Source organism: Herpailurus yagouaroundi, unplaced genomic scaffold (genome assembly GCF_014898765.1).
Source record: "Herpailurus yagouaroundi ecotype Mexico unplaced genomic scaffold, PumYag 142, whole genome shotgun sequence".
Taxonomy (NCBI): domain Eukaryota; kingdom Metazoa; phylum Chordata; class Mammalia; order Carnivora; family Felidae; genus Herpailurus; species Herpailurus yagouaroundi.
The window spans coordinates 59,009,391-59,032,560 of record NW_024412397.1 but is presented as its reverse complement, the minus strand read 5'-3'; the positions used below and the strand labels follow the sequence as shown (position 1 = coordinate 59,032,560).

General features: G+C 45.7%; 1 protein-coding gene across 9 annotated transcripts in view; it reads right to left on the bottom strand.

Annotated features, from left to right (window-relative positions):
* The window catches only part of PTPRM (protein tyrosine phosphatase receptor type M), an 806,292-nt gene that overhangs the window by 22,223 nt on the left and 760,899 nt on the right, over window positions 1-23,170 (bottom strand). For 5 of the 9 annotated variants that reach the window (XM_040479372.1, XM_040479373.1, XM_040479374.1 and 2 more), the window contains 6 exons: window positions 9,202-9,318; window positions 8,428-8,478; window positions 3,995-4,149; window positions 3,543-3,678; window positions 1,451-1,600; window positions 558-731 (listed from right to left, as the gene is read on the bottom strand). In XM_040479372.1, coding sequence (XP_040335306.1) covers window positions 558-731; window positions 1,451-1,600; window positions 3,543-3,678; window positions 3,995-4,149; window positions 8,428-8,478; window positions 9,202-9,318 — 783 coding nt within the window. The remainder of the gene's footprint in view (window positions 1-557; window positions 732-1,450; window positions 1,601-3,542; window positions 3,679-3,994; window positions 4,150-8,427; window positions 8,479-9,201; window positions 9,319-23,170) is intronic. The other 4 variants (XM_040479375.1, XM_040479377.1, XM_040479378.1 and 1 more) reach the window with 1 other exon arrangement.

Here is a 23,170-nt window from a genome sequence, read left to right as displayed (position 1 = left end):
TACCTTTTTACTGCTATCGCACCCGTGGAATTAGAGTTTCCATATTAGCCCCGCAAATATCCATTTACTTTTCCCATCAGTTGAATCGCAAATGTTCATTCAGTTAGAAGTAAACAGACTGACAGGAAGTAATGAGTTGTGTGCTATCTATCCCGACAGACCATTTTTTCCCCATGTTAATTACTGCCTAAATTAGGAGGAAAGGGAATGAAAATAATGCTGCAAACTGTATTATCCCACTTCACTGCCTTAGAGACTTAATAGCTGTCTCTTGCTCTCCGGCCAGCGGGTTAAAAATTTAAGTGCTCAGAGAGTACCTGGGGCATGTTTCATTTGTCAGTACTTCCCGGCTGGTGGTCTCCGAGAGACCGAGAATGTCGCCCCCGACGCAGAAACATACGTGGAATCTGAAATGTGCTGTTGGGAAAACAGCGTGTGTCTTACAAGCAAGCAAACGAGGGCCAACGAGTCGAAGGAGAAGACCCAGGCCCCGCTCGGCCATGCTCCCCTTGAGGAACGGCTTCCCGTTTCCTTCGGGGCGGGGCAGGCAGGCTTACGTCCATGAGGGCCGCGTTGATGTAGTTGCTACTCTCCCCGTCGATGGTGATGAGGAAAGGCAGGCAGCGGTCCGGGGGCAGGATGTCCATGCAGCGGTTCTTCTCATGGTTCCGGGGCAGAAGCGCGATGCTGCAGTCTTCCACCCGCAGTGTGGGCGTCACCATGTTCAGGGTCTACACGACAGCACACAGGCACATGGGGAAGCGAACGCTGGGCGGCACACCGTCTCACCTTCAGACTTCAAGTTTCCTGCAGCTGACTACCACACAGACGATCCCTGCCCCCTATTCAGACAGTTTATGTTTACTTCTCTTCTCTCCCCTTGGATCTGGTCCACAGCACCCATCAGATATAAGGGCCACCATGGATCTGCTGGAACTGCTGCCTGGTCTGACTAGGGTCAGACATCTGGGTGCTTGGGAGTAAGAGGTTGGATACGGTTTGACTTAGAGTCAGGTACACTTGGACTGGACGTGGATATGAGGATGGCCACAAAGAACTCTTGCCCAGCAAGTGCCACGAGCGCATCTTGCCTGGTTTGGCTGCACCCACGTTACCCTGTAGGACCGCCTGGCAAAGGGGAGAGATCACTAGGCCAGGGGTTCTCAACCGGCTCACTTTGCTCCCAGGGGCCACTAGCAATGTCTGCACATGTTTCTGGTTGTCATGACTGGTGTGGTGGAGGTCTCCTGGCACCCAGTGGGTAGAAGCCACGGGTTCTGCTAAACATCCTATAGGACAGCACCTGCAACAAGGAATTACCCGGCCCCAAATGTCCATAATGCTGAGGGTGGGAAGCTCTGTGTTGGCTCAAGGGTCCCAGACTTGACTTTGAGATACTTCTGAAGGAGCAAAGTCATAGGCATCTGCCTCTCCCTTTCGCATGACTTACCCGGAACTCCTCTTTAATCTGGCTGGAGTTAGTCTGTGGATCCAATTTGTTCATGTCATAATACAGAGACCTAACTTGGGAAGCAGGGACGGAGGTGTCTCCACAAAGACAGGCTTCCAGGATGGCATCGTGGATAAACACATACTGCTCCTGGAGAAGCAAAGGGGATTAGTTAGGAATGGAGAAACCAAGGTAGGTCAGGAGAACTAGAGAGGAAGGGAGGATAGCCCCCCACGGACAAGATAATGTGACAGCGGTCCATCATGGACAATGCATTCCTGGCACAGGGACACCAGGTGTAAGGACCTGACTGCTCCGTGACCGGGGGGGGGGGGGGGGGTGGTCCCGGGACCAGCAGTGCTGATGCCCACGTGGGATGGCCAACATGTTACTGACTGGCCATGTGTGGAGCGTCACAGGAAGAAGAGACACAAGGGCTCAACACAGAAGCATGAAACAGACTGATCAGAGCCGCTCAGACACTGATAAATACCAGAGCAAGCACGATCATGCCAGAGTAGCTGTGGCTTAACTACCTCTGTAATTCTGATTCCACGAGTTTAGAACTCAGTATTTCAGGTGAGCAAATGAGCAGATTCTTACCTGTATATAATGAAAGGAGGAATTTGCTAACCAAATCAACAGTGCAAAGAAGGTCCAGGACGACTTGGTAGCACTATTGAAAAATAAATAGTTCTGAGCACTTAAAACTACTTGTTTTGAAACATTAATGTGATAATGACAAAAGTCTTTGTGTGTCCCGAGAAGAGTTTTTGATGTATGTACAAGTCCACAGCTTACAAACTCTAATTCTGAATGGGCACTGACTTTCCCTATAATAAATCAGCAAAGTTTTACAATATTTATTATTCATCTTTAATTACGTGAGATGTGAAAAGAGTTTATTTTTTACTTTAATTTCTATCAAGAACTAGGACTCTTTTTTATGTTTATTTCTGAGAGAGAGAGAGGGGAGAGAGAGAGAGAGAGAGAGAGAGAGAGAGAAAGCACAGAAGCTGGGAAGGGGCAAAGAGAGAGGGAGACACAGAATCTGAAGCAGGCTCCAGACTCTGAGCTGTCAGTACAGAGCCCAATGTGGGGCTCGAACCCATGAACCATGAGATCATGACCTGAGCTGAAGTCTGACATTCAACTGACTGAGCCACCTAGGCGCCCCAATAACTAGGACTCTTAATTCTCAAAAACAACACCTCAGAAACGGATCAAGAGAGACAGGGGATGTGGCAACATTTAATCAGTTGTAAAATCCATTAAAAAATACATTATTATCTCTAAAGCTAGGAATCCCTCTACTAAAGAAAAAAAAGACCATGAAAGCATTTAGAGTTTTTGCTATTTTTATTTAGGCTATTTGAAAAAGGAATTAGGTTTTTGTAAACTTTAAACGGGTGGCTTTTGTAAACTTTAATGCAATATCTAAATGGAAGGGAATCTTATTTATTCTTCATTCTGCTGGTCTACTGTGGGTGTAATGCCTACTTAAAACAAGCAAATATCAACTAAGACTATGAATTCTTTCTCTCAAACACTTAAATTCCTGACACACCTTGAATTCTAATTTATTGAAGTCCCAGTCAGTATAGAGTATTTCTACAAAACACGCAAACTCCCATAATGCCAAGCCACTGGGCAGAATTTTTAGGGACAGTAGGAGAGGAATGAAATGTACAGAGATTACCCTTAAGCCATTTGGCAAATGCCTGGCTATTCTCAGGAGTGGTCTTGCTCTGGTTACCAGCTAGTTTAAAAGACATAATAAAAAGAAATAGTACTGAATCCCTGAAGCTTAATGTAGAGACTCTACTGGGGCCCTTGATACAGAAGTGGGGGCTAATTTAGGCTTCTGGCTGCAGATTCTGTTCCCCGGGAGAAGCCCTGGCCTTTTTTGTTTATGAAAGGAGAAGAAAAAGAAGGAAGGGAGGGAGGAAAGAGAGCGCCAGGTGTATGACTTTTTCTTACGGGGACTTTTGGAGACAGAATTGCCGGAGTCTCTTCCCCCCTCGGCTCTGGGAGGTGGGGTGCAGGAGGCACGGGGGACCAGACCCCGAGGATGGGCGGGGCGCAGCCGTACCTCTGTCTGTACCATGTTCACTCTCCGTGACCGCAGCTCCCGGACGCAGTTATAGATGTCCACCACGCCTTCCCTTTCCGCCATGTCCAACATGATATCGATGACGATGAAGCAGCCGGTCCTCCCCGCACCGGCACTGAGTGAAAAGAGGGCTCTGTCAGCTGAGGAAAAGGGATCCCTGTGCTTCTCCTTCTTTTACATCTTTACTATGGTGGAAGTCACATAACATGAAATGAACCACGGGAAGGAGTACAGATCCGTGGCATTTAGCACCCTCACCATGTATCACCTCTATTCAGTTCCGACCATCGCTTCTCGGCCTTTTGGCTAAGATCAAGTGTAGTTCCGACCACCACCTCTATCGAGTTCCAAAAACGTTGTCATCACCCCAAAGGGGACCCCACGGGCTTCCCACTGCACTCCCCCGGAGAGGCTCCGGGCGCTCGGCTTACCTGCAGTGCACCACCAACGGGCCTGCGTTGGGCGGGCTCTTGGATTTGACCTGCCGGACGAACCCCAGAAGCCCTGTGGCATGATAGGGGACCCCGTGATCTGGCCAGCCAGTGAAGTGAAACTGTCTGATCTCTCGGATTTCATGAACACCTCTCTGCCGTCAGTCGGTCAGCACAGCAAGGAAGAGAACAAAGGAAAACAAATGGTGAGCGACTGGGAGCATCCGGTACCCTTAAACAGTCAGTGGGCCTAGGGCCAGGAAGCTGTGCCTTGTGGGGAAGCAGGTCATTCTTAGCTGTAACACACACCTGGAAAGCCTTATTGTAGGCAGGGGGATGCTCGTGGGGGCGAAAGGGAGGTGATGTTTGGGGAAGGCGCTAATTTACAGGTGCAACCACAGCAGATGGATGCATCTCTGGTTCCTTGAAATTCCTTTCTACAAAGTAGGCTCTGTTCACAGTTTGTGTCACTACGGTGTGAAGTGCAAGTCCACAGGGATAGAGAGGCACAGAGCAGGGACCTGAAGGACACCAAAGGTACTTGTGCGCTCAAGACCAGCTCCTGAATGCAGGAGGTTTGTTTAGCTCTTCCGTGTGCTGTTATGTCTTTGTACCGGGTGCCCGCCACTGTGGGTGCACAGAGAACGTCACTGGAAGAATGAGCGACGACCACTTTCCAACTGGATAGGCCAGAGAACTCATTTCCATTTGCACCTCAAGTTTGTGAGGTTTCTGACTGGGGCAAACATTTAATCCACACATCCAATCACCAATAATCTGAGTGAATGAAATGCTTCAGGCATGACTCAAGATGCTGGGGTCACAGAGATGTGAAGACAGCGCCTCCTGCCTTCGAGTGGCCATGACAGTTGGCTTGTGGGAAAAAGGGAGGGTGTCTGGAAATCAAAAGGCATTTTGGCTGCAATTCTATGTTAGATCAGTAAACTGAAAAAGGTGGGTTGACTCCAAGTGAACTGAAGGGAGACAGAAAGAAAAAGACTCTGTCTTTTTTTTTTTAATTTACTCTTGTTTTGAAAATAATAAAGTTGATTTAGATGCATCAATTTTTTTCTAACTATGAACCTACGTATTAAGGTTCTGTTGTAAAACAAAAATCTGTTTTTTCTGTTTTTTTTTTTTTTTAATGTTTATTTATTTTTGAGAGAGACAGAGACAGAATGCGAGTGGGTTAGGGGCAGAGAGAGAGGGAGACACAGAATCAGAAGCAGGCTCCAGGCTCTGAGCTGTCAGGACAGAACCCGACGCGGGGCTCGAACTCACGAGCCGTGAGATCATGACCTGAGCAGAAGTCGGACGCTCAACCTACGGAGCCACCCAGGCGCCCCAACAAAAATCTGTTCTGAAAACAAAAATTGCTTCCAGAATCAAGGCTGGATTGTAAATCCGGGATCAAATAAGAGACGAGGTCTCTTGATGACCTCGTCTCTTAGTTGATGACCACTTACTGAATACCATCTCTGTGTTGGGCCCTGAGTTTCGTTTTCTTGTATCTTAACGTTAAATACCCACTAACCTTGTCACACTCACCATTGGTCACTGTTCACACATACTTAGCAAGCAGAGAAGAAATTCAGAATTTCTAATGTGTTCGGAAAGACTAGAAGAGGCAAGCAATTACAGGTTTTAAAAGAAGACTTGTATGCTGTCAAGGTGTTCCCATGTCTCAGTTTAATAACCCACAAATGCTGAAGCTTTCCTTCTCTTTGAAAATTATGCTATTCTTTAATGGAGTTTAAGCATTAAGGAATTAATTAAACCATCAGGGATTCAGAAATGAAAATCAACAATGTCATCTACTGAATATGCCCTGTGACTTGGAGCGCCTGGGTGGCTCAGTTGGTTGAGCGTCTGACTTCGGCTCAGGTCGTGATCTCGCAGTTCGTGAGTTCGAGCCTTGCGTCGGGCTCTGTGCTGTCAGAGCCTGGATCCTGCTGCAGATTCTGTGTCTCCCTCTCTCTGCCCCTTCCCCGCTCATGTTCTGTCTCTGTCTCTCAAAAATGAATAAATGTTAAAAAAAAAAAAATCTAAATATGCCCTGTGGCTCCAGAGTAGTATCACTCGGTGGTTGGGAGCCTACATCTCTTATTACTGAAACCATGTAATCTGCACCAGTCCCCAGATCTCTACCAGAAGACAAATGGTTGAGCCTGTATCACCCACCAAACCCCTTAGAAAGGCCCCTTGGGCTTTACATGTGACGACTGGGGCAGGGGTGGTCCCATGAAATGGGAAAGCCTATAATATACATGTATTTATTCCAAAGAGGACAAGAGGGCCTTTATTTCTCCCATACATGGTTTATTTTTAGTTTTTGAGATCTTCTCTTCCTAACTTTGCTAAATTTCAGCTCCAGCATCCTCCAAGTCTGGAACCCCAGCCAGCAGGAGATGGGCCCCCCAACTGATCTATGACTCATTTTCTGAGCCAGGCAAATGCTAGTTTCTTGGATACAGAAAACATTTTCCTTAAATAAACCGCTACCCTCTAATATGTTTACTATTGACAAGATTAGCAAAGGTGATTGCTTCTGAGCCAGCTCTCATTCTTGTTGATCGACGTGGCAATTTCTCCATTTGCTGCTTTGTAATATATTTTGGGGGGATAAATTACCAAAGGTGATCACTGATGGCAGCCAATATCCCAACTTTGTATCAGTTATATTTTTTGTTTACTTTTCGTTATAACAAGGATTAATGTTACGTAAAATATAAATGATATTTACTTCCTTTTCCACGTAAATACAATAGGAAGGAAGAACCCAAGACGTAATAGTGCCTAGCCCAAAGGGGGTGCTTAAGAAATATTTGTGGAATGAATGAATCACCAACTACATGTTCTGCGTGTAGCAGGTCAAACAGCAGGGCAGTATTCCTTACTGCCTTCTCTGAGTTCCAGGCATCTCCCGGGTAGAGAGACTTTGGTGGCCATTGTCAACCTCCTTTCTGCCAGGATGGTCAGGGCAGGGCATAGATTCACCCAGCAGCCTAGATCCACGAGACTTTTGAGCTGTCTTCCTCCTGACAGAGTGGCAACTTTGTTATTTAAAATCTATTTAGCTTTGAGTCATCAGCTGCAGGAGAGAGGAAAGATGACAATCCCATGCATAACGAGAACTCTTCAGTTTCAAATTGCAATTGTCTGCTAGTTTTGCAGAGTAGAGCCCAGATCCATTTTTCACCTTGGGTCCCTTGATGCAAAATACTCTCAAAATAGAATCAGAACTGCAGGCCTCTCAAAGTACATGCTTGACTGTTGTTTTTTTTTTTCCCCTTCTTCTTCTTCTTTCTCTTCTAATGAGAAAGTTTAAAATCTACAAGAAATGATCCACAGAAGTACTAATGATTTGTTTTCCTTAACGATTTCAATTGCCCAGTTAGAAAATCACTAACATGTCATTTTGATTTCTCCCAAATCCTTAATAAGCTCCTCATCCTTCCCTTCCTTCCACTGATTCTCTGCTGGTTGTCTGATGACGAAAATAACTGGGTATTTCAGAAACATTTCTGTGCAGCTGGGAATGTAGGGGAGTACAATAAGAGGTTAAAAAAAGAGCAAAGAAACAAACAAACCCTTCCTTTAGCAACAGAGATGCATTTTCAGCTTATTAGAGAGCCCACTATTGTTCAAAGAGCTCCATGTTTAAGTGATGGCTTTGGATGATTTTTTTTTTAAAGAAAAAAATATCGAGGGTCTTTTATCACTATCTGTTTTAATGCAGTTATTCATGAGTGCTCTTGCCAAGAGCCATACAAAAATCCTCCATGTTTTTTTTTCCGATCCTGCCTAAGAAGGAAAAAAAAAAAAACCCCGACATCAAAGCGTGAGGTTCAGAACTTGAAGAACTGAGTCAACCAGAACTCCACATTCTTTGAAGTCTCCAAGCCTCCTGCCTGCTTATTAAAAAAGACAGGCTAAGGAAAAGAAAATGCTAAATAGTATGAGAAACAGATTAAAATAAACTAAAGTCTTTTCAGCCTTGTGATTCTATGACAAATACGGATTTGAAAACCGGGATGGGTAGTTCAAAACATCAGGGTAAATTAGCCGAAAAGCAGATGTGGCAATTTCCTTGATTTTCCAAAAAGGGTCTCGTTAATCTAAAAAGTGCACTTAGATGCGACGAAAATTAGAGTAAGGAGGAAGGCCAAGGGCCAACTGCCCAGCGGTGTACTTTTAGCCCAGGTCCTCCCAGGCCACCTGCTGTTATTAAATCAGAACAAACTTTCACTGAATAAATCCATGACAAAACTGTTACTTCCGGCGCAGGGCTCGGTTAGGGACAACCAGCTCTTGATGGAGAAGTCTGCGGACCTCCGAGACAAAACTGTGTGTCCCCTTCACCAAAGGCAAGATGAGGACTGGAAGGCAGAATGTTTCTCAGCCACATCACCTCCACTCTCCCCACAGCCTACCTGTGCCACTTCTGTGGATGGACTGCAGTTTGCTTCACTTCCGGCCCCTCCCTATGTCAGCAGAAAGAGGGGGAATAAGGAAATTCCCTGTTATGCCCTACAGTGCTTCCCAGAGAAGAGGCCCCATCCATGCACATGGGATGAGGCAGAGTAGAGCCATAGCACAGCATTCACGACCCAACACCAGCAAGTACAAAGGCTAAAACCAGTATGACAGTGAGGATGAATGAAGGGGCTGGTTCATGCAACACGTCCCACGTCTACTTATGTTTCCAGGTAGGTCACTTCCGCTTGGAAGATCCAACAGTCCACACGGAACTGTAGGCTTGAAAAGCCTCAAGGAAGCAGGGGGGCGGGCAGCAGGGGGGGTGGTTCCAGGAGGGGTTAGGACCTGTGTCTCAGCACTGATACTAACTCACTACTGGGAAACCCATATGGACGTACGACATGAGGGACATTTATCAAACTGTGAACAAAGAAAGAGCGATGGGCCGAACAATATCAACCAGGTTAAATGGAAGAGGGAGATAGACAGATCGGCGTTATCTTTTGATTTGGTAGCAAAACATAGATTCTTATGAAATGGGCATGATTCGCTTCAAAGATGGAACTGAGCTATTATAGAATCCAAAGGCAAGATGCAATCTTGAGAAATCACTAGATAGAGCCTACCTGCATTCAGGTGTGACCAGGTATAAATTATCCTAGAGAAGTTAATGAGGCTAGCACCACTAACATCTGACCATAGCTTTTCAAAGTAGTGTGAAAACTTACCTTTTCAACAGCAAACGTTCTTATCACATATTCTGCCAGTAGTTCTGTTTCTATTAGGGTCACTTTAATGTCTTTATATATCTCTGTGTCATCTGGCCAGTATTTGCAGCATTTGACCTTTAGAAAACACAAAGGAAATGAAGGCTTTAGGGTTGTCTTCCTTTTTTTTTTTTTTTTCCTGTTCTGTTTTCTTTTTTGGAGTTCCCCAAATGATGGGCCACAGTATGACGTACGGGATAAAATTTGCACAGGAAAACAAAAGTTAAGTTGTCCACCTAAGAACAAGGTTTATTTTTTTTAGATCACCTGTGCTTCTTTTCTTACCCCAGAAGAAAACGAAGTTTGAGTTCTAAGAGTAGTAAAGCCTAGGAAGATCATCTAAAGTTAACAAGTTATATTTATACTGCAAATATCCCAGGTACCGTGACCATTCATTTCCTGTTTATCTCTATTCAGGGAAGCGCCAGGAAAAATAAACGGTAAAAGGTAGTTTACAGCATTTTTTAGCTCCTCTGAATTTAAAATTCCTTCTAGGTCAGAAGTTGCCTGAACATTTTTGAGGAGGCGTGCGCAGGAAAGAGCCGACTGTAAAGATTAGAGATTTTTCTTTTTCCTGAAGAAGAAAGTCACTATGTGGTTTTCCCAAGTTAAAATTACACATTCATTTTAATCTAAGTAAATTCTATATCCAAAACTTGGTAAAATATGAGCCGTCTTTCCATATTACCAGAAGCCTGTAATCTAAAGATATTTCAGGTGGAAGAAATTTGTTGGACTTGGCCCCTTCTAGCAATTGATTTTTCATCCTGTAGCTCTCCCAGAGCTCATGGAAGCCTGGAAGAAGAGCAGGAGGCTGGGCCAGGCCCAGGGGGCTGTCCCTGGGGCTCTGTCCTTAGCCTTTTGCAATTGTGTCCTGAATTCCCGACAGCTTTTATGCATTCCTGTCGCTGTTCCTTCGTGGATGACTTCTGTACCTCTGGCCCTGTTTCTCCAAGTACTGAATTCAATTTCAAACTTGTCTTGTGGGCATTTCCCATGGAGGTCCTGCCAGCACCGCCACAAAGGCAATGTGTCCAAAAGAGGATCCCTGGTCCCCCATCAGCTGTCCTCCACTGACTCCCCAGGTCAACGACACTATGATTTCTGTAGTTACCCAGGCACAAAACCTGCCTATTCCTTCTCCAAAACCAATGGCCAAGTCTAAGAGGATTTTTGAATTCTCTCTCCAATATGTTTTCTGACTTTTTGTTCCCTCTGTCACAATCTTAGTTCAGGCTCTGGTACTTCCTACGTGGACACTCTCCCCATACCAACCCAGAAGAACCTTTCCAAAGTGTAATCCCAGTGGCATTCACTCGCTCTGCTCAAGAAGCTTCTATTTCCAATGACTGCCCGTGAAATTAAACAGAAATGAAACTTAGCCCGGTATGGAAGGACCTTTTATTTATTTGGCCACAATGAACATTTTCTGCTATATCTTTTACTACTGTCCTTTTTACCACCGTATGTTTGATGTCTAAAGACAAATGGTTTTCCCAGATCCCAGCTACTCATCCCATTCCTTCTGCTTGGACGATCCTCCCATTCGTACCCTCCCAGCTGAAGATTCTATCCATTCTTCAGAGTACATCTCAAATGCCACACCCCTTCAAAGTGTTTCCTCTAAAGATGTGAGCTCCCGGACCTCTCTCTCTTCTTGATCCTCTGATAAAGCATGCAAAGGGTGTTCAATTGCTTATTTTTGCAAGTCCTGCAAAATCTGCCATTGTATCCCCTACGTGCTAAACTAGATCCATGTAGAATTGATCTCATGGAGCAAATCATAGGATCAGCGTAGGAAGGAAAATCCCAGATTGGGAGAGTTTACAAACAGAAGTGTGGGCTGAGATGGCCTTTTCCAGAATGCCAAGCACCTTGGTATACTCATGTTGCAAGTGCGGGACAGGAGTGGTCATTATCTTAGCTGCTTCCTCAGGAAACTTTCTGGCAGCTGATTCAGTTCAGTTCTACGTAAGCTTTATTAGCTTTACTTGGCAAGATGTAAGCCAGACATGTTCGGGGCTGGGGACACAGTGGAGTGTTAAGGCAAAGACAGTCCCTGTCCTCATTAAATTTTTAGTCTTCTTTGGGAGTCTTTTTTTTTTTCCTCCTGGCAACATTATCTGTGACTTTATAAACTATAGATATAAGTATTATGGCTTATATATAATATGCCAAAGATTTACATTATGATGCCTTTGCTGCATTTAAAATACTCCAGAATAACAGGGATAATTTCTCCAGTTCCTCTCCTACACGTAAAGTGAATCTGGGCAGACCATGCATATTTGCGGTGATGTCTAATTTGACGGCAACCCTAATTTCGCATACTGAACACACAATTACTTCACAGTGCTTCACAGTGCTAATGAACAAAGACACTTATAAGGTATGTACGGAGCGGGGGGGGGTCCCTTCTATATTGGGAGACTTGCTTTACCCTTTTGTGATTCCAGTTACGCAAGCCGAACGCAGTGGATAGCTACAAATGGAGTATGTATGTGCACTTCTAAAATTAAAGTTTTCGATGTTATGAACGTATAATTAAAAAAAAATACCTACGTATTTCTCTGAAAATTACAAGAGAATAAAAACACTCACACTTGCATCCTATGTGTACTGGGTGTATCTTATCTAATAAAGACGCCTTGTTTGAATGCAATCGATGTAGGACATATCGCAAGGTCATCTTGCATTTTAGTCCCTTATCCTCCCCATCTAAAGATTTTCAACAGATACGGGTGCCAGGGGCTTCAACACCTTGGAGGCGGGGACACCAAAAGCCCCTGCAATGTACTGAAGGCTTAGCATTTCTTTTTGGGACCGTTCTTCCGATTCCCTAGGGCGAGCTGGGGTTCCACAGGGAATGTCACCCCTATGCGCCCTCTGTGGCGGGCTCTGCCTGCTCTCCCCTCCACATCCCCTGTGCCTCCCATCCCCCTCTCCCCCAGCCCCCACCGCTCAGATGCAGCCGGGGCGCCCCACGCGTCTGCGGCAGGAAGCGGTCCTGGGGGCCAGGAGGTGGCCCTGGGGCTCTGGCTACAGCGGCGCCCCCCCAGGGACAAGTGCCACTGCCTTCCAGGTGACCCGTGAGAGACCCCGGCAGCTCTGAGTGCTCCCCACGCTAACTCCGCGCCACATGCATCACACCACCCGTGACTAGCAGAAAGGAAGCCTTGGGGTTGCTTCCTTCCAGAAGGCATTACGGGCAGAGCTTCGTCCTGTGCGGAGCCACCTGGCTGGGCGGGCCCAGAAGCCATTTCGAATCCCGCCCTCTCCATCTCATCTCCCGCAATATCCTGAAATGGCTTGCCACATCTGTTTTTAGCTTACTAAAAACCTTTCTAAATTGGGTTCCTTTTAGTGTCTTTTTCACTGCTTGGACTGGTGTCAAGTTATTATTTTGCTACCAAAAAAAAAAAAAAAAGGTAAGAGGAAGGTATGCTTTTCTAGATGCAGCCTTTCCATGCCTGGGGAAATCTGGGGCCTGAGTCACCTCCTGGCCTCTAGGGTCTGCATACAGAGATGTTAGGCCCAATGGTTTGAGGGGCACCTGTTGGAGCCCAGGGACCACAGAGCCAGATGCTTCTTTCCTCTGATCTCTCGCCAGGCTTGGCTGCCTTTTGCAGCGGGCGCTACCTGCCCAGCTTCTAGGACAGGCTGTGCCTCCCATGCACTCCGATTATGGAAGGCAACAGTCTCCATCGTGGAAAGCAAGGCTCTGATCAGGCTCGTCTAATTACCTGGGCGCCCCAGGGCTGGTTCCACCGGGTTATCAACCAGGCATCAGCCTCTGGGCGCTGCTGCCTGCCCATCACCAGGGAGAGCTGCGGGGGTGCAGGAGGAAATCTCTGCCTCCAAGATGATGTGGGCGTGTCTTTGTTGGCTTTAAAATTCACAAACATGAAACAGGACAGAAAGCAGAATAGTTCCGGCATTTCTAACTACCTAAAATAAAGAAAAAAAATCTTCGAAGCTGATCATTTTCAACCAGCAGCCCAGATGATCCCATATACAATCAAGTCAAAGGACCCCTAGGGGTTTTATGCTCCTTAGGCTGGCAGCGCATTACCATTACCGACGGGGCATCCTGACATCTCTTGAGCAGGTTCTCAAACTTCAGCAGGCAATGGAATGCCCTGGAGGGCTTGTTAAAACAAGCAGGGCGCCACCCCAGTTTCTGATTCAGTGTGGGGCCCCAGAATTTGCATTTCAGACCAGCTCCCAGGTGGTGCTGCCGGCCTGTGGACCACACACCGAGTAGCCGGATTCGGACAACAGGCAAGTTGACTGCAGAGTCTGGCTCTCATTAAGGCTGATATGGGGCTGGCTAAGGACTCAAGTTTGCTCCACCTTTGGCTCTTCGTCTGTAAAGAGGGGATGATTTCAGTTCCTATGTCAGTCATTCGAAGATTAAGGGAGGGATTGCCAAATTTGTCTGCACATTAGAATCACTTTAGAGGGTGGTTATTAAATTCCAGAGCCCAGGCCGTGCTCTGTGCCAATTAAATCATTATTTCTGGGGTGAGACAGAGGCATTAGTTCCTTGTAGCTTCCCAGGCGACTCCCAAGTGCAGAGAAGTTTGGCAACCACTGTATTAAGGGATATAATGTAGTTAAAACATCTGTTCCAGTGATGTTTCATTCAAATAATGGATATTCTTCTTTTCTTCTTCTTCTTCTTCTTTTAAAGTTTATTTATTTATTTTGGAGAGAGAGAGAAAGAGAGAGAGAGAGAGAGAGAGGCGGAGAGAGAGGAGAGACAGAGGATCCCAAGCAGGCTCTGCACGGTCAGCACAGAGCCCAACGTAGGGCTTGAACTCACGAACCGTGAGCCGAAATCAAGAGTCGGACACTCAACTGACTGAGCCACCCAGGCACCCCTTTTCATTACTAAGTGATAATTTTGTGATCTGGACTACAGGTGATCACGGGACTTCAGAGGGCAAGAAGTCCACAAAAAGTCTAGAGAGGTGAAGTGGGTTCCCCAGAGAAGGAAGAAGGAAAACGCTTTGACATGTGTGCCTGGTTTCTGAGGGGAAAACAAAACCAGTAGAGATTCCAGTGCTTCCTTTACTGTTCTTTCCCTGCAAACAATATTCTGGGGACCAGGAGGATTGGGGAGCAGTCCAGTCTTCCACGAGGGTGGTTTGATGAACTCTCAACAGAATTTAGGAAATGGTGTCTGTGATTTGCAGGGAGGAGATTCCTATCCAATAGAGCTGGGAGGAGTCCCAGAGAGAGCCAGCTTCCAAACACTCATTTTCAAGACCATTACAGCTGCCGCACAGAAGGCTTTCATGCTTGGATTTCAGCACTGGAAATCACTGCGTTCTCCTGACTGCGGCTGCACAGAGTGGCTCAGGGAGGGCAAGCGACTGGCCAGAGAGAGAGAGAGCCAGCACGGGTCAGGGCCAGCCTTCCTCCTGTCCTCTTCATTCCTTCCATTTCTCCTGTCCGAAAATAAAGACACAGAAGAAAGGCAGGCACAGGGAGGGCTAGGGACTTGCTCCAGGAAGTGAGCTAGATGGGCGGCGGGCGAGGGAGAGGCTGCAGACCCAGGCGCTGGCCCCAGGTTCAAGGCTCTGTGCGTGGAGGGAACTCAAAGTGGATTATAATTTCTGCCAGGTCTGGCTTCAGGAACCGATACCAAGTGGAAAGCAATAATTTTAGCTACCTTGCCTCATCAGGAGCAAGAGAGGGTATGCTGCGCGGGTGCTGGGGGCTGGAGGGAAGAACAGAAACCATTGCTCATTTTTATCCAGGATCACAAACTGCTGTGTTTCTGCTGGTGCCTTCTGTATCACCAACCCTAGCAGCTGGCAGGAAGGAGCCTGGGGCAGAATGGGAAGGTCTATTTACGTGCACTGTGCATGGGTCTCAGGACTCGTTTTGCTAAGAAACTCATGAGTAAGAAGGCTTACGGAATTGGATGTGAGCTCTTAAACCGGGGGCACCATAGTGTGATCTAATAAACACATCTGTAAAGGGGTAGAAGAGAAGAAAAAGAAAAAGAAAAAGTCACTGTTTAAAGTTTTCATTTGTCAAGAGGTTTTCAACAGCCTTTTTTTTTTTTTTTAATTTTTTTTTTTTCAACGTTTATTTATTTTGGGGACAGAGAGAGACAGAGCATGAACGGGGGAGGGGCAGAGAGAGAGGGAGACACAGAATCGGAAACAGGCTCCAGGCTCCGAGCCATCCGCCCAGAGCCTGACGCGGGGCTCGAACTCCCGGACCGCGAGATCGTGACCTGGCTGAAGTCGGACGCTTAACCGACTGCGCCACCCAGGCGCCCCTCAACAGCCTTTTTAAAAAAAAAAAAAAAAAACACAACAACACCACAAGAGCCATCCAAAGACAGAATGACCACAGTCCTGTGTTCAGGGCCAGCTGAGTACAGCTCTGATAGAGATCTGGATAGCAAGAGCTAGAACACTGCTACAAGCACAGTTACCAAAAAGAGCCCTAGCCAAGAACAGCTGGCAGCCAAGATCCCAAGAGAACAGATTTATTATGACCCCTCCCCCAATTTTATATAGTGCTCTCGCAGCAATAAAAACATTCATTCACTTAAATACCCTGAAAATACAGATTGCTTAGGTCTCCGTGTGATGGAGTCATATAGACATACAGACAAGCTTTATTTTTCTTGCCAGTGAGCTTGTGGTGTCGTAGCCAGTGACTTACGCGCTGGGAGCCCCAGTTGTCTCCCGCAGAAAAGAAGGCAATAGCACTGATTTCTTAGGGAGGTTGGGAAGATGACCTGAGATAATACATATCAATACTTTGCACAAGTACCTGGCTCATAAGAGGGTGTCTAGTTCCTAGTTCCTAGTTCCAGACCTGCTTCCTATGGCCCTGGGGCTTCCCTTGGGCAACATCCTTGAAAACCGTTTGGAAACTGGCACTAGATCGTGAACTTCTGGAGGTCGGGAAAGTTTGAATTTGAGAAAAGCACTTCACAGCCTGAGTAAATCCCCCTTTCACGCCTTCAAGCTCCTGTTGAACTCCCCTCCCCACCCGCAAAGCTTCTGGCTTTCTATCTGGTTTGCCAACCACACCGATTAATTAATGTTGCATACACTGCCTATAATGACGCACAAGGCCACACCCATGTCCGTAACGTTTGTTTTCACCAACTGCAAAGAAACGCATGGGCTGATGTGACTCTTGTGGCATTTTAAATGTCCACTTGTGGACCACCTGAGGAATCTGTCTTGTCCCTTTTCTCTCTACTTCATGTGGATGAATAGTGTCCTAGATCTAGAGTCCAGCTAGACCAGTAAGCATCAGCTCTACATATATCCAGACGGCTTGTCCTCGTCTTATTCAGTAGATCTGGCTTTGACTTTTAGCTATTCCCCGAATGTAAGTCCTCCCGCCATAGGAGGGACATTCCCCACTGCTAAGGACAACAGAAAGAGCGGGTCACATACTCTAAAGATCATTCTGAAAGATGAGTTTCAGAAACCTTTTAAGCAATGATAACATCACGTGCGTATCTATATCTACATCTGCATCTATATTTATATCTATGTATCTCCCGAGGCGATATTTCTTAGAGTGAAATCTGATATATTTTTTGAGAAAAAGAATCCATATTTTTGTCTCTCATTGGGAGTCTTCATTTGTACCAGGGTAACAATTTAGATCTACACGGGACTTCTCAGTTCATAAAGTTTTCTAACTGTTGACTTGGTGCGAGTTGCAAAATGAGCTCTGGCTAGACCATACGGAGGTTACCATCATTCTAAGTTCTGGAATGATCTGATTGCATGCCACCTTGCACTAATTTTGTGGGGCCATAGCATTATCTCTATTTTATGAATGCATAATCTGAAGCTTGGAGATATGAAAAGATGGACTTAAAAATTTAGGTGGTCGACAGTGTGCCTTCGATGTAGCCAAGCCTGTGTCTGAGCTCACGACAGTGGCATCTAGGCTGTCCCGCCAATCATCCAGACAGTCTCAAAAGCCCATGATGAGCAGAACCCAAACCAGGCATCGCTGGGGTAAAGAGAGGAATGAGCTATGGTTCTAATGCTTGTTAAGAGACAGGTATGTAAATTACAAATCTGACTCTGACTCACAGCAGAGTGAGAGGCAAGCTTAGTAGTCATGGATACATTCCCCAGAGCCAACTGTTTGGGTTCAAAGCTTGGCCTCTTTTTTTCGGCTGTGTGACCGTTGGCATGTTACCAAACCTCTCCGTGGCTCCGTTTCTCCCTTTGTAAAATGGGGATAATAATAAAGTTTTATCAAGATTAACTAGATTCGGGGCGCCTGGGTGGCGCAGTCGGTTAAGCGTCCGACTTCAGCCAGGTCACGATCTCGCGGTCCGTGAGTTCGAGCCCCGCGTCGGGCTCTGGGCTGATGGCTCAGAGCCTGGAGCCTGTTTCCGATTCTGTGTCTCCCTCTCTCTCTGCCCCTCCCCCGTTCATGCTCTGTCTCTCTCTGTCCGAAAAATAAATAAACGTTGAAAAAAAAAATTAAAAAAAAAAAAAAGATTAACTAGATTCTTGTTTGTAAAGCTCTGAGAACATGCTTGGCACAAGTGAGTGTTTGTGAAAATTAACAAATAAAAACTGCTATTGGAAGTCAGAGGAAAGAATATTAATTCTAAAGGAAGAGATTCAAACCTGTACAAGGGAGACTACATCACAGATGAGAACAGAAAGATGAAGTTCAGTTTCCATGGGTGGACGGACTAGGGAAGGCGTTCTAAATGGTGAAAGTTGGCAGAGGCATCTCCAGGAAGCCTGAGTGGTCCGGAGTCCCTGTCGGGCTGGCGGGAGGGGGTGGTGGTGCCCGGAAGGATGGGATTCTCCCAACAGCAGTAAGGACAGTTCCCGTTTCATGGTCTCCAGTTGTTCTGACACTGTCCTGGCTAACTTTGGTGCGATGATTTAAAATAACAGAAATGGTGTAGGGATAGAAGGTGTGTATTCGAGCAGTGGAGGAGAATGCAGAAAATGGATTTCTGCAGGACCCACATTTTTAAAGGGTACTTAGTCCCTTTGTGTGAGCGTGCATAATCACTGGAACCACCTCGGGGCTCTGTGCAGCCGAGCCAGCTGCCGTGCAGGGTGGACTGCTAAGCGCAGAGTGCAAGCCGGACGTTGGGATGCATGTATGAGTGGGTTGGGTACAGGGGAGCTAGGGACAGGTGATTGCCCAGGTTCACATGTCACGCATCTCTGTCACCAGCCGCTGGGTAGACAGCGGACAGCGGCCTGCAGAAGCCAGATGGGGTGATCACCGTAACGGATGCACCTCAGGGTTCCTAGAGCAGGTGAGCTCAGGGACTTGGCCAGATGCCTCTCCTAGGCTCCCAGGATGTGACCTCTTGGGATTAGTTACAGACCAGAAATGTTCTTGAAAACACACCCATACACACATTCTGTTAGGCAGAGGTATCTAACATTTTATTTTTAAGGACCACTGATAAAAAAGGCTTTTCTAACCTCTCTTGAAAAATATATTTAATGATGACACAGCATAGTGTAATGGCAAGAGGCCCGGTTGGCATGCAGGAGGGCTTGGGGCTAGTTCTAGCTGTATTACAATCTAGCTGTGTGACCCTGTGAAAGTCACAGGGACATCCTGGTCCTCGGTTTCCTTATTTGCGGAAGAAGGTAAGTAGATTACACGACTGTTAAAATGATCTCAAGTCTGAGAATGATACAATTACATGACTCTAGAATGAGTTTCTTTGGAAGCCACATTGCATTAGTGGTCAAGAGTGTGGTTCTGGAGTTCCAGTCGTGAACTGACAGTTACCAGCTGTGGAACTTTGGGCCAGTTTCTTAACATCTGAAGTCTTTAGTTTATTATCTGGGAAATGGGGACAGCACAATGCCTGTATCACAGAGCCATGGTGAGGGTCTAGAGACCCACCACATTGGTTAGCCTGTGAGGAATTTCCACTAGCTCTTAGTGGGGGTTGGCATTGTGCCCTCTTACCATTGTGTCAACACCTCTATTACTAAAAAGGGAATAGCTCATAGTCTAACACACCGGGTGCTCTATTGATAACAACAGCTCGCACTCTCTAGTCTATGCCAGGATAAGGAAGACAATGAGTTTTCATTTCAGAAGCACGGATCTGGGGTAAATTCCTCTGAGATACTCTGGGATATACTCTTGTTCCAATGAATCTCTTTGGGAAGGTAAATAGCTCTAAGGGTGAAGGAAGCACGAAAGAGGATCTTCTATGAGTCACCGGCCTCCCTGGGGCCCTCAATATCTTCATCTGTTCCTTTGCACTCTTCCTTAGGTTATCACAGGAATTGCTAAACAGAGCAAGAGACTTTGAAGAATGTAGGCACCTGCCTAATTCTTGACTGTACATTATATAAGTGTATCCTAAGTTTGGGAAATAGGTGCTTCAACCAGTTGAATGGATCGAAACATCTACAAACTCACTCTTGTTTTTGGACTCTCTACCCTGTAACACCAGAAATGAATCTATCATTGGTGAGATGATGAACATACCATGCTTTTCTAGAAGAAAAATTCTCCGTCCTTCTATAATTTTAAGTGATAAGGGTTCTGTTTCTATTTCAAGGTAGAGAGTCTGAAGCTAAGAGAGGTAAACCCCAAAAGAATGAAGTTGTGCATAGTCACAAAACCATTCACTGAACTATTTCGCGTCTTTGGCCCTCTTCTCTGGGAGGCCCCCAACATTTACTCACATATTTACTTGGCCAGATAACCCCAAGCCTTAAAAGGCAGAGCAAGGCCTCAGAAGATGAAGTTAGCAGGTCGAAAAAGTAGACATGGGAAAAACTTTTTGCATTCCAGATAGGACACCATTTACTGTGGGTTTCAACAAATTATTCAAGAATAGCATATACCTGCAGTGTGCAAAGTAGGGGAAAAACCAATTTCCGAGTGCTCATGTGAGCAGAACAAAGGTGGAGGCCTATTGCAGCCTTGAGATCATCCCATATTTCATGCAATTACACTGCCAACAAACTACAGCTGTATGCTGCCTGTGCAGGTACAAATGTGACCGGGGCTGCGCTATAAAAGCCTCAGACTAGGATGCTCTTGTCCCAGGTGCACTGTCCATCTGCTACACACTCGGGGCCTCCACACTCTTTAGCATTTTATAGACGCTAGGGCAGGTGACCACCTCCATGCACCCCGGAGACAACTGCAGATAAAGTTCGTAACAGAGTGAGACGAGAGAGGGTCTAAGGCCAGCCCAGTAAAACAGGGAATATGGTGGAAGGACCGACACAGATGAACACGAGGATTTTCCAGGACCTGCCAGTTCAGCAAGCGACAGGGCTTGACAGTAATGACCATAAAAGCCAGCACTCCGACAAAGTCATCTCCATGGGTTTGGCCACACTGAAAGAGCTAAACTGCACGCAGCTGGCAGTTACCCAGGGAGCCAGGAGTGTATTTGGAGAAACACTTGTTATTCAGACCTGCAAATTTGCTTTCATCCTATAATATCCTGCCGCTGTGGCAATATTGGAGATGGCTGATAGGAACGCATCAGATAACTTAGAGCGGGTAAAGCATTGGCTCCAAAGCCTGATTTATAACTCATCATCAGCCGGGTAAAAAAAAATCACTTCGCCTTTTTTTTTTTTATTGAAAGGGACATAATGGATTAGGATGAACTGTTAAGAACTTAATGCAAAAGGGTTCATTAGGTGGGCTGAATGTAGATTTACTTCTGTCATAACCAACAGAGCTGCAGTGAACTTCATTCACGTCCATAATGAGTGTGTTGTACGCACATGTGTGACTTAAGATTTCAGCCTGTTCTCCCAACATGGAAGAAATCAAGGGAAGGAGATCAATAAAGAGAAATCTCCCTTGTACCAAATAGGTTATTTTGCATTAGCTTATATTCTTTTGTAACTATTCTTCCACTTCTTCAAAAACATTTACTGACTATTTTCTAGTACTTTCTAGTGTCTGGCCTTTTGGGACTCACAGATGAGATAGGCTAGTCTTTGCTCACAGAGGCCTGGGGTCTGGTGGGGGAGGGCAAAATGGTACCCAAAGGTGTGCTGTTCTCTCTTGTGTGCAACTGTGTGATTTGCCTTTAATATTGGATTGTAAATGTCTTTTTTTTTAAACCTTTAAAAAATTTTTTTTATTTTTATTTTTAAGAAAGAGAGAGAAAGAGAGAGTGCTAGCGGGGAAGGGACAGAAAGAGGAGACACAGAATCCAAAGCAGGATCCAGGCTCTGAGCTCTCAGCCCAGGGCCGCCCATGCAGGGCTTGAACTCACAAACCGTGAGATCATGACCTGAGCTAAAGTTGGACACTTAACCAGCTGAGCCACCCAGTCGCCCCTGGATTGTAAATGTCTTAAAGGCGGGGATCTTCCCTTCTGTTTTTCTGACCCTCACCTACAGCAGGTTGAGAGGTCATCTGATAGCTGCACGTTAAGGAATTGTCCCAGAAGAGTCACAGGAGAGATGGACAAAGACTCCAAGGGGTTAAGATTTCTGCCGTGGATACCATTAGAGAAACAGGAGGTGTGTGAAAAAGATAGGAGCCTGATCCTGTCTTCCCCACAGGAAATTCATTAATTCGCTGCGACAATGCATACAGAATCCAGAAGACACAATGGTCGGCACTTAGAACGAATGACAGCTGGTTGTTCCCAATAAGGCAGAGAGCATTTCTGAAACTGAGGTAAGGATGTGCAAGTAAGGGAAGGAGGGAGGCAGAGAGCGGGGGGAGGAAGGTAGAAGGAAAGAGAGAGATATGAATATATTTGGGAAGAAACTTGGATCAGGTACAGGGATTGCGGCAGTTCTAAAAGAGGTCTAGTCTAGTTACCCAAGTGAGCAAATGTGGAGGAGGGCAATAGCCAGTCTTAAAAAAAAAGTAGGTATTACACACACACACACACACACACACACGCTCATATAAACACGCATATTTATTTACAGGCACACTATTAGAAATTTTCTGGAAGTTGGGGTTAGCATCAGAGGTATCATATTTTACATAAGAAACTTCATTACTTTAAGCCCTAAAATGCAGTACTTAGAATTTAATTTAAAACATGGGGTGCCTGGGTGGCTCAGTTGGTTAAGTGGCCGACTTTGGCTCAGGTCATGATCTCAACAGTTTGTGACTTCGAGCCCTGCATTGGTCTCTGTGCTGACAGTTCAGAGCCCAGAGCCTGCTTCAGATTCTGTGTCTCCCTCTCTCTCCCCCTTTGCCACTCATGCGTCCTCTTTCTCTTGCTCTCAAAAATAAATTTTAAAAAGGACATAATAAACCTTCACTAAGATTGAAGAATAAAGTTACGTGGTTTTCTCCTTGCTTTATTCTGAGAGTATCTGTTTCCTTTAGTCTCACATTTTTCAAAATTGTCACTCAATTTAGTAGTCAATGAAGTGTCTCCTAGTGAAATGAATTTATTTTACAACTGTACCCATTTTTGCATGTCCTTTATACCACAGTTTACCTTTCAATTAAATAAATTGGCTATCCAAACTGGGTTGATGGGCCTTAAGTAACAATCAGGGTTCTCTAATGGATCTGGGGGGAGTAAGATAACTATTTGCATGCATAAGGAGATAGTTTTCCAGATGCAAAAGTCATACTTGCAGCTACACAGAACATGATGGGGTGTACATAGATATCTCTATTAGATGACTGCAAGAGTTCTCCAAAGGAGCCACATTCTCCCTTCCTGTGGCATGCAAGGAGACAGATGTGGTGCTGCTGGTCAGAAATGTGTGTGGAAGGGAAGACTGCTTGATTGTGCCAGTTGCGAACCCAAGGCATCGTTACAGACATTTTTGAGAACTTTCGAAAAGAGTACCTTCTCTCAAAATCCTAATTTACTGTAGTCAGATTAGATCATTTTGAAAAGAAAGTTTATAAATTATAAACCGAGCATCTTTACGGTCTGCACAAATTAAATATACATAGAACACCGACA